The sequence below is a fragment of the Petaurus breviceps genome, unplaced genomic scaffold (assembly GCF_028583685.1).
Source record: "Petaurus breviceps papuanus isolate PSGF00001 unplaced genomic scaffold, PetGlider_PUasm1.0 582, whole genome shotgun sequence".
Taxonomy (NCBI): Eukaryota; Metazoa; Chordata; class Mammalia; order Diprotodontia; family Petauridae; genus Petaurus; species Petaurus breviceps.
In genome coordinates, this window is record NW_027186390.1 from 14,718,473 (window position 1) to 14,730,412 (window position 11,940).

At 36.6% G+C, this 11,940-nt stretch overlaps 1 protein-coding gene and 1 long non-coding RNA gene across 2 annotated transcripts in view; both read right to left on the reverse strand.

Annotated features, from left to right (window-relative positions):
* Positions 1-205: 205 nt before the first annotated feature.
* LOC138173460 (uncharacterized) lies at positions 206-3,479 on the reverse strand. Its single transcript, XR_011171410.1, has 3 exons — positions 2,546-3,479; positions 1,865-1,935; positions 206-1,138 (listed from the first exon to the last, which is right to left on the reverse strand). It is a non-coding gene; the product is annotated as an uncharacterized lncRNA (long non-coding RNA).
* A 283-nt stretch (positions 3,480-3,762) lies between these two features.
* Positions 3,763-11,940, reverse strand: part of PSKH2 (protein serine kinase H2) — a 203,473-nt gene continuing 195,295 nt past the window's right edge. Inside the window, exon 4 of the mRNA XM_069103608.1 lies at positions 3,763-4,275. Coding sequence (XP_068959709.1) covers positions 3,991-4,275 — 285 coding nt within the window. The 3' untranslated portion in view covers positions 3,763-3,990. The remainder of the gene's footprint in view (positions 4,276-11,940) is intronic.

Below are 11,940 nucleotides of genomic sequence, written 5' to 3' on the forward strand. Positions count from 1 at the left end.
TTGTTCTACCAAGTCAAATGCCCCAAACAAAGTGGGAGTTCTTATTCTTTCTGTCATTTGAGTGACTGTGAAGATGGGGTCTGCTTTATGGGAAATCACATGTAAAATTTTTTCTTTTCCCTTCATATTGTGTGCATGAATATTTTTTGTTAATGTTTTAATTGATAGCCTTTGTTTTTAAAGAACTGACCCCTTCTCATATTTTCATAAAGTATGCTCATGATATATGCCTAGACCATTTCATTAAAATCTTTTATTGATGAGAAAGTAGTCATAGGAATGGTAGTTGTTTTGTTTTGGGTTTTGTCAATAACATTATCTATGAGCATTTCTTTCCTTTAGAATCTTCCACTCTTTGATATATTTTGAAAATCTGTCCCCAAGTATCTTTTAAATCATTGTTACCATGAGCACATATTTTTTCCATGTGCATGTGGTCAGGTACAGCAACTCTTTCTGATCTGCATTTATCATCTTCCTCAAGCACACCAATGTCTCTTTATCATTGAAATTAAATGCCAGAAGAGTGGTTATTACCATCATGCCCCTCTTTCTTCTAAGGAACAAAACTGCTACTAAGGCTAGGCAAAATTTTATAGGCATCTCTGTTTTTTGTAAAGAAATAGTTTGAGCAGATGTTTAGGTGGTTGAAATTCCCCATTCTAACAACAGCACGGCTCTATGTTCTGCTCATGGGATCTACTGCCACACAGATCTCGTGTGATCTGCTTCCAAAATGAATCAACCATTGTCTCCTCCCAGCTGGGCAGTCTAGTATACTCCCACCACAATATTGCTTCTGTTTCTCCGTCCATTAATCTTCAACCAAATGCTTTCCATTATGCTTTCTCCATCTGGTTCACAGATTTCCCTATAGTAATATGCTCTATTGATATGTACTTCTTTTCTGAATCAAGCTTACCCTTTGAACCAAACACCAAATAACTGCAATGGCCAATCTTGGTCCCAGAGGAAAAAAAATCTGAAATATGCCTTCTTCCTCTTTGCTGAGAGATGGGGAGACTACAGGAGCAGAATGTGACATACATTGTCAAACACAGTCAATATGCTGGTTGTTTTTGCGTAACTGTTTTCCTTTGTGATAAGGTAACAAAAAACTCTTCTCAAGGTTCAATTCCTAGGAAAGTAGAACAGACAGAAATGACAGTAATATAAAAATAAAAGTCTTAAATAAGATTTATTTTTTTAAAAAGGAGAAAAATGATGATTAACTTTTCATTGCTACAATTTCTATCAGTATTATCCTTCCTTCTGTTAAGTTCTCCAATTTGGTCTGCTTCTCAGTAACATGTAATGTCTGTACAGTATAAACATCTGAGGCTATAACTATATTACTTCCTCTTTTCCCAGATATGCATAAATGACTGGACCTATTAACTGATATTGTTCTTCCTGTGTCATACCTACTACTCTTTGTAGTATCTGGACTAACAAATATAGATGTTCAATTTTCTCCCTCCCTCTCCATTTAATTAAACTCTTCTTGGTCAGATCCACAGATCCACACAGATCCACAGGTAAATATCTTCTTCCTAGTCTTACTTATTCCATGCCTGGCAGAGAGTCCATCATTTTTTTAAAATAGTAAGCCTACACCCCAAAATGCAAGTCTCATCTTCTTAATCTGCTGTTGACTTCCTATTAAGGCCTTTTAGGGGTGGAGGGAGGCAATTGGGGTTAAATGAATTGCACAGAGTCACACAACTAGTAACTGCGTGAGGTCAAATTTGAACTCAGGTCTTCTAGACTCCAGGGCTGACACCATCTAGCTGCCTCCTATTAATACCTTTCTTATAGGAAGTCCCCATCTTAAACTAGCACCAGTGATTAAAATAACTCTTACCTTAGATTCTTTCCCAGGATGTCATAATCTCTAGAGATGATATCTAGGTTTCTTCTGACAATCACTTCTTTCTGCATTTATCACCAGAAAGTTATTGTTATTATGATTAAATAGACTCATATTCCAAATACCCATGTAAACAGTTATGGGACAGAAATGAGTATTCTAGGTATTTATCCATTTCCACTCCAAATTTGGAAAATATTTTTTGCTCTTTTCTATCCCTCTCCACTGCAACTCCCCTCTTCTCCAGCCATTCTCCCAATTTTGCAACAGGGCATTATAGACTGGGATGTGTTCTCTATACTTTATTTTCTATTCCAGTGATACTACCACTGACTTTTCCCCCCAATCATACAGTATTGGACATATTAGGTTTGTTTCACCCCATAGATTTACAAATAATAGTAATATGTCAGAATGAGGATAGGACTGAGACAACATTTAGTCAATTTTTTTAAGGTAATAACTATTTTTTTTCATTCCTTTCTCTCTTCCCACAATTTCTCTTATATTATCACTCTTATGAATGATCATTAAGCTTGTTCTCCTTATAGGTAAGTTGAAACCCAAACTCTTTATATATAATTAAGATTCTGCAATAATTTAATGTAACCTCTTTACAAATAGCATAACTCTCTGTCCCCAGACAATTTGCCATGGATCAAAGATAATACTCACACTATCTCCACTGACTCCTTCTAGTTTCTGTTGCTGTCCAGTAGTTTTCAATTGTATCTGACTTTTCACGATCTCATTTGGGGTTTTCTTGGTAACGATAAAGGAGTGGTTTGCCATTTCCTTCTCCATCTCATTTTACAGATGAGGAAATTGAGGCAGAGTTAAATGATTTGTCCAGGGTCAAACAGCTAGTAAGTGTCTGGGACCAAATTTGAATTCAGGAAGATGAGTCTTCCTGACTCCAGATCTGGCCCTCTATTCACTGCGCCATCTAACTACCCACATTCCTTAGGGAATGGTAGTTAATTATTACTGTTTAATAGTCCAAAAACATATAAAGAAATAGTAACAGCTCTGTACAGGATAAACAGGAAATACTCAATAGCAGGAAGGCACTGGAATTAAGAGGGGTTGGTAAAGGCTTCCTGTAGAAGGTGGGATTTTGGCTGGGACTTGAAGGAAGTCAGGAAAGCCAAGAGGTAGAGATAAGAAGGGAGAACATTCCAGGCATAGTGGACTGCCAGAGAAAATGCTCACAGCAGAGAGATGGATGTCTTGTTCATGTAACCACAAGGAAGAAAGTGTTACTGGATCAAAAAGTACATAGGGAATACTACATTCCATTGCCTCCTCTCTTGTTGGTTATTCCTATAACCACAGTATTCTATTTAATCAATCCTGTTCATGATGTAGGTTCTCCATTTGAATATAGTTTCTGCTTATTTGAGTTAATTATTTAATCTAATAATTTTATAGGGTAAGTCTTTTGCAGCACTATCTTTTAGGAAATAAACATTTTTCAGATATTAAATAAATCAGATCCAAGAAAGGTGAAAGCAAGAGTTAGCTAACAATCAACCTTGTTATCTCCATTCTATAAGAGTAGATCACATAAAATAGTCATTTTGTTAGGGTGCCTTCATATTTGTGTGAGTATATATATATATATATATGTGTGTGTGTGTGTGTGTGTGTGTGTGTGTGTGTATTATCTATGTATGTATCTATCTACCTATATCTATGTGTTTTCCCTCATAGTGAATGCTATTAAGACATATATATTATATGTATACACACACACATATATAGTGTAGATATTCACACATACTTATAAATCTTTTCATATAATTTACTATGAGGAAAAGACCAGGTAGAAGGGGAGTGAATAAAAAGCTTAATGAGTGATTAACAATCTGTTTCTTTTTAAATATGTTTTATTGATGCCTTTAATGACACTAGTCACTTCAGCTCTTCCTCCCAGCTGCTGATTGATCTAATCCTAGTCATTTCCCATTGTTCTACTATGAGGAAGAAGGCATAATAAGTCATATTTACACTAAGCACATGCAATGGCTACTCATTATAAAACTCCAAATAAACCCCAAGTCTATTTGACTAAAATGTGAAGTAATACATGAGAAAATATCTCCAACAGAGGTTCTTGTTCATCCAAGGCTACCAGTCTTATTCTTTCCCCGAGTGTATTTTGATCCATTAGAATGACAAGACTCAGAGGCCCATACTGATCTGGAACACTGAGAACGGGGTGATGTCCTGAGCATCAAGTTCCAGGAGATGGATCTTTGAAGATTCTTCGTGGGAGATGTTATGGCCATAGTCATTACCCAAGGGTGATTCAGAGCCTGCCCAGCTGACATGCGATGATTGGAATCCAATGTCAACAGTCTATCTATAAAGTCCTTTGCCAAGTTGGAAACACTGGGCCAAGGCTGAAATGGAAAAAGAAAAAGAAAATTGGAATTTGAATATTAGGAACATTTAGAATGCTGGACTCGGAGTCAGGGAGGCCTGGTTTTAAAAACCACTTCATGTACCTTATAGCTATTTGACTGCGGGCAGGTCGCTTATGATTTACAAAATCGGGATAGTGATACATGGAGTACCTCTTCCTCACAGAGTTCTTTTGGGTCTCAGAAGAGATCATGTATATTTAAAAAGTGCTATGCAATCATTCTTATATAAAAGCCAGATATCGTTACTATTAAGATCAAGTACATCCAATTCAAAAGTTTTTACTATAAGAATACATGACTATTAACATAGAATGAACCCAAGGCTCCCCTCCACTTTTAAGAGAGCCAAGCAGGACATCCTATTTAACATCTCCATTTAACAAGAGAGCGTTCATAAGTTTATAGATCTAAAGCTGGAAGGAATTTTAAAGGTTATCTAGTTTGACCTCATTTTACAGGTAAGGAAACGAAGGCCCAAAGAGGCTAAGTGCTCAGGTGGTGTGACTCTAAGGTCAGTGTCCTTTCAATAATACTACACTGTCTCTCTATGGGGAATTCTTTCCTAGAAGCTAGCAGATTTAAAAGTTACTATATTAAAGGCAAAAACAACATTAGTTATATGGAACCCATGTTTCTAGTAAACCTTGGGACATCTGTTGCATATACATCTTAATTGATGGACAGAATGCTGGTGTGATGTTTTGTTCCTGTGGGGAACTGAGGTAAGAGATTTGGAGGAAAAAAAAATATTCATTGAAAGAATATTTCTTCATCACACATAGAACCAGACTCTTTGGGACTGTAATGGAAATGTAAATTTAAAGATCTTCCCTGCCTCTAGGCTAAAGTGCACCTGGAACCTGGGGTGGGAGGCTTGTTTTTCAGTAGATACTTCTTGATTGGTCAGTGAGTCAATAAGATTCTTACATTCTCTGAGCCAGGAGAAGGCTATATAAGCCCTCATGTGTAGCTTTGTTTTGGGGCTCACTTTGAGAAGTGTTCTGTGATTTGATCAGATGAAACTCTGGGAAGCCGGTTGTTGAGAGCCCCCCCCCCCCCCAGCCTTGAAAAAACCCAGATGTTGATTTGGTATGGATGTAATGATTGGACAGTTTGGAAAGCTGTCTACTTGATCTGTTTCTGTCTTGATAATTCTGTCTGTATACTCTGAAGTTCGGGGTGCTGACCTTTTTCCCCTGAACTAGGTAAACGATATATGTTTGACTGATTAAAGTAAGCTTGTTAACCCATTTTGAGTTGCTTTCCTTTATCAAAGCAGATCTAAGAACCTGTATTGGCAGCCACCCTAGGGACACTGGGGTGCTTGCTGCTACAGGGATTAACTTTAGACATGTAAAGAAAGAGGAAGAAAGACTTGGGAAACTGTAGACATGTAAAGGAAGCCAGCTTCCCAATATGTCCCTGGTTTCAAGCTTTCTTCCCTAGGAACCCTTGGATTGGGTTCTCCCTCTTGGTTTAAGGTAGGAGATTATCTCACTTCCAGAAAATAAATAATTTATTCTTATATATTTTCTGTTATATTCTAATTTGTATAAATTCTTCCATTTTTATTCACCATTTGCTTAGGATAATGGGTTTACTTGCTATTCACTATTTTGAAGATCTTTTGTGTAACCAGTGTTTGGTGGGAAGGTGTTAAAACTTCAAATAATGTGCTGAGGAGGTATAAACCTCCCACCTTCCCCCCCTCCCATCAACCAGGAAAGAACTTTTTTGTTTTAAAACAAAATTATGCCCTTAAACCAGCAATATTTAGGGGAACAAGTAGATACAATTCTACTGTGTACTTCTCAGGGACTGGAAGAAAAACACCTAGCCTTGTGGCCTTTCTCCTATTCCTCTCAAAGGGAGGAATGGCCGTGTCCCTTAGACCCAATAGGCAAGATCCTAGAGATACTTATTGATGCCTTTCATGAATTACATTTAGCTAACCCATGTGGAGATAGATAGATAGATAGATAGAGAGAGAGAGAGAGAGAGAGAGAGAGAGAGAGAGAGAGAGAGAGAGAGAGAGAGAGATAAACTTAGGGATACACAGGCACATCTTGGGTTGTTGTGAGGATCGAATGAGATAATATTTGTAAAATATTTATTGCAGCACTTGTCACAGAGTAGGTAATTACTACTTGTTCCCCTTTTCCTTATATATACAATTGGGAAAACACCTAATTCTGTGATTACTATGTCCAATTATTTTTGGGTCCACTGTGTTCTATAATCAGAGGACATTGCACAACTATGCAAGGGGAAAGGGAGGGAGAGGGGAATAATTGTTGCATTTCAATGAAGGGATTCTCCTGAATACAGAGTTCTCATTGTCTTCAATCAGCAGACCAGCACAGGAATTCAGTGTGCAGAGGAGATAGGATATGGCTCAGTAACAGCTACTAGCTCTATCTGACATTTGAATAGTTTAATCTGGCTATGTTTACAGTGTTTAAAATACATTATAAATACAACAGTAGCAATTCACATGGGAGATGGAAGGAAGTAGTGTTCCCTATAGTCAAACAGTCTATATTATCTAATGACCCAAAGCACCATAAGAAAAATGGATAGTCTGCCTCCTTCTCCCTCTACACATGAGAAATCCTATAAAGACTCAATGATTCCATTGGTTTGTCTAAGACACTGTTTCTCTTTTTTGAAATTTTACTCAATTCTAAATGTAAGGTCAGAATGTCCTGGAGGAAACAATGAAAGGCCTCTCTCTGAAGTTAATCATTAATGTTCCATCAGGGTGAGGGAAGTGGGAATGGGCTCTCACTCTATACATAGACATTCTACAGTGTTTAAAAATGTAACCCTTTATAATAATATTCAGAATGTGAATTGAGAAAAAAACAACAACAATGTTACTGTTGGGAATAAAAATGGGACTTTTCTTTTGGTCTTTTTACCTCCTTGGCCTATATTAATAGCAGTTCTTTCTGTGGTGGCCAAAATAACTAACTAACTAAATAATGCCCAACCCCACCCCACCCCCCAAAAAACCCTGGAATCCAAGTAGATACTTGTCCATTGATCAGTGAAGGACTGAACAAATTGAGGACTATAGGGAGTGAAATATTATTGCCCCATAAGAAACAACCAATATGAGAAAGTCAGAGAACCACTTGAATACTTGAAGTGTGAAGTGAGGCTGAGGGAACTAAACAGAACCAGGAAAGCAAGATATACAATTATCTATGATCACATAAATGAAAAGAATACTAAAATGAAACCAAATACTATGTGCAGAATTATAATGACCAAGTTTGGCCCCAGAGAAGAGGTGAGGAAAGGCATCTCTCTTCTTTGGAAAGGTAAAAGGCTATAAAGAATGCTACACATAAGCCATCCTATATAGGAGCGGTGTCTGTTGGTTTGAACTATTTCTTTGTTACCAGGGAAAGTTCAACATGTGTACAGGCAGAGTAATGTTAGGGATATCTGGAAATGACCATGATGTAAAAACAAGTTATCAAAAATTCATTTTAAAAAAGACATTAAAACTCTATGGTTTTTAAGGGTGGCCAGGTGGCTCAGTGAGTAAGAGCACCGGCCCCAGAGTCAGGATGACCTGGGATCGAATCTGGGCTCTGATACTTAGCACCACTCCCAGAAATAACTGGCCGTGTAACCTTGAGCAAGTTACTTAACCCTGATTGCTTTAAAAAAAAACTCTATGGTTTTTTTTTTTAAAGAGAATCTGAACAAATCAGGAAGCCACTCCTCTATTTTTTAGTGACAAGAAAATCAGCAATATCTATCTTAAAGCAAAACACAGAAGGTTCCAAGTACTGTCCATTATAAAATAACTACTCTGAAGTCTAGACAAAGCATTTCAATGGTCATCAAATACAGTAGCATGCACTTTAATTTTACCCAGACTTGGCTCTGAATTCATATTGTTTTATCTGGACCTGATTCTATTTAAATAAAGGTTAAATTGTATATATCCTAAGCTTGAGAGGCAGTGTGAGGTAGCTTGTGATAAAAGGAGAAACTTGGAATAGCAGATAGGGGTTGAAAGTGCCTCTAACATATACTGTTATGGGGGGTGGAGGGTGGCAAGTCATTTAACCATTTGATGCCCAGACACAGCTCTCTAAGATTATAAGTTGTAGAACAGCTCTAAATCTGCATTGATGTAAGGAATTTCTGTCCTAGTCATTCCTCACATATAAAATCATAGATCTGAACCAAAATAGCAACAACAACAACAAAAATGCTGGGATTGGTTATGAGATAATAAGCTAAACCTTTCTCTAAAGAGCACAAAATATGTGCAATGCAGCTTTTAAGATGCTCATTAAGTTCCAGTAGAACATAAGCTTCTTAAAGGTGAAAACTATTTCTTTTTTTTCTGTCTTTGTATCCCCAGTGCTAAGTATAGTACCTGGCATTTAATTGACATTTAATCAATGTTGAATTTATCTGAATTAAGTTCATACCAAATGTAAATGTATTTAACATTCAACAAAAGAAAATTAGTTGTATCCTGAAAAATATATGTGTGTATGTATGTATGTATGTATGCATACATTTTTCCCTTAAAGTTTGTTTTGGTGGGGAGGAGGGTTCTGAGCATGGTGACATCCAGGTCATATACCCAACGATGAAGTAGACATTTTCTCCAGTCCCCATGAATCCTCAAAAACAAAACAACACACCTCCAAAAGAGGGATTCATTGAAATATTGCGACTCAAAGAGGTTCAATATCTTGCCCATGGTCACATAGCTAATTAAGTGTGAGAGCCTTACCATGCTGCCATATCATGCTGCCTCTCCTGTTATTTATCTAATGCTTATTTTTTGTAGATTATTCAGTACTTTGTTTTCCCTCCTATTTTTTTTTTTGTCCAGGTCTCTGTCCAATTTTCTCTTTCTCTTAGAATCATTAGCAGAATTTCTAGAATTTAATTTTATTAAATGGAAGCCAAAACTCAAGCCAATCAATTCTATTATTCTTAAGTACCTCTGCAAAAAAACATTTGGTTCTATCATAAAGGCAGTCCTTTATAAGATTAAAGATCATTCCAAGGCACACTGATTTTTAAATTTGACTTGACAGAAAACAGGACTAAATGTAAGAGATACCCAAAAAGAGAATCCCTCATTGTTGTTATTTTTCTTTTCATAAGCTCAAAAGATTGGTTCTATTGAATATTTTGTGTAATCTATGGATATCTCACCTCAATCTTGTCCAGACCATTTCCACTCCATTTCCTTAGATAATTCAGTGTTCTGCCTAATTTCATGGCTACCTGTTAGTAGTTGCATCATTTTTCATTTTCTTTTTCTTTTTGGAGGGCAGTTGGGGTTAAGTAACTTGCCCAAGGTTATGCAGCTAGTTATTTTGTGTAGGTGTTAAGTGTCTGAGCCAGAACCGAACTTGGGTCCTCCTGATTCCTGGGCCCGCACTTTACTCACTGCGCCACCTAGCTGCCCCTATTTTTCACTTTCTAAGCCATATAAATGCACTGATTTCAGTGGTTTGTTTGTAAGGTTTTCTATAACTACACTTTTCTTTCTGGATATTTGTAGGTGGATATGTCTTTGTTTTGATGTTGGTAGATTTAAGTGAACTCAGAAATAATTCTTGGTTTCTAAATTATTCAAAATTTAACTTCCAAGTTCATTCTATAGCTTAAAAATAGATGGGTTGAATCTGTCATGTGCTCTTCCCCTTCAGATTTCTAAATACCACGACTAATAATGATCAAAAGGGCACTTCTTACAAAGTGGTTGGTATAGTTGTTATTTAATCTACTAAACAATCAGCCTGGAGACTGTGCGTTCTTTCAGCTTGATTTTAAACTTTTTCAACTGTGATCAACTTGCTAAATGTGCTGCTTGCTGAAGTCTAAGTAATTAACAGTAGATTTAATTACAGAGTTTTCAGAGTGTTGGAAAAACTAAGAACATCCTAAAAATTTAAGTAGATGGCTAGGCTATAATTCAATGCATTAGGCTTAGAGCCAAATAAAAAATTAACATTTTCCCTGAAAAATAGTGGCAACTTTAAACAAAACTGCTACTGATGATCACCCTCTTAAATTAGCACCATCTTAATGCATCTCACAATGCCTGCTTATTGCTGAATTTAGCTTCAAGTTGTGTAACTAAATTATACCTCTGCATATCACAACTCTGGGACCCATTTTCTCTGGTTTTATCAGAAGTAAATTAATAGCACACTTGAGCATATAAAGACTATGTTATCCTTGGTCCTTTAAAAGTTGACTGGGTAAAACCCACTCACCTTGTTGGGTGATAAGCAACTCTAGAAATAACATTTATGTAGCAAATTTGTGGTCAAAGATTTTTTCCCCCCATTCTTTACTAAAAGTTTCTTCCTTTGGTTGACTTTGAATTAAAACTTTAACAAGGAACAGCTACAAATTTTATGGTGATATTTCACCCAGTTGGGCTTATGGCAAGTTTCCTGAAGGTAATATTGTAAAGATATTTGCAACAGCATATTTCATAGGTGATATCTATTGTCTGAATGACCACTGAAGCAACCAAAATTCATAGGTGTAATATATAATATATATATGTGTGTGTGTGTGTGTGTGTACATATAAAAATGTCTGATATATGTAGGTATAATATATACATATATATCATTATAGAGAAGTCCTAGTGAAGAAACTCCCTTGGTTAATGCATACCAAGAACTGTTTTTCAACTCATGGTCTTAAAAAATATTCTGAAGCACTGAAAAGTGAAGTGATTTGTCCAGGGCCACAAAATAAGTATATATCAGATACACAAGAGTTGAACCCATTTTGTCTTGAATCTATAAATACATAAGAAATACAGGGGTGGCTAGGTGGTGCAGTGAATAGAACACTGGTCCTGGAGTCAGGAGTATCTGAGTTCAAATCCGGTCTCAGACACTTAACACAAAAACTAGCCATGTGACCTTGGGCAATTCACTTAACCCAAATTGTCCTCCCAAAAAAAAAGAAAAAGAAATTCAGAGGGAACTAATAAACAGGTATGATGAGAACCAGGAGAAAGCAGTGTTACAGAAGTCAGAGAAGAAAGTGTGCAGGAGGAGAAAGTGTGTGTGTGTGTGTGTGTGTGTGTGTGTATAAAAAGAATGAGGAATCAAGAATGACACTAAGATTGTAAATAAGGGTGGCTATAAATGATGATGTTATCCTGGATAATAATAAGGGCATGTGGAGGAGGGGAAGGAAGATAACAAGTTTTGTTTTGCATATGTTGAATTTGAGATGCCTCCAGGATATTTAGTTAAAAATGTTCATAAGGTAATGTGAGATTGGAGCTCTGGAAAGAAACTAAGACTGCTTATAGAAATCTGAGAGCTATCTGTGCTCTCAGAGCACAGAAATGAAAATTGAGGGAATTTCACTAAAAAAGAGGTTGTGACTTGTCCAAAGTCACATAGGGAGCAAATAAATAGCCAACTAGCATTTAATAGGTGCCTACCATGTGCCAGGCACTGTGCTAAATGCTGGGGATAAAAAGAAAGACCAAAAAAAACCTGTTCTCAAGGAGCTCGTAGTCAAATGGAAGAGACAAGATGCAAATAACTGTAAAACATGCTATAAGGAGAGATAGATAGATAGATAGATAGATAGATAGATAGATAGATAGATAGA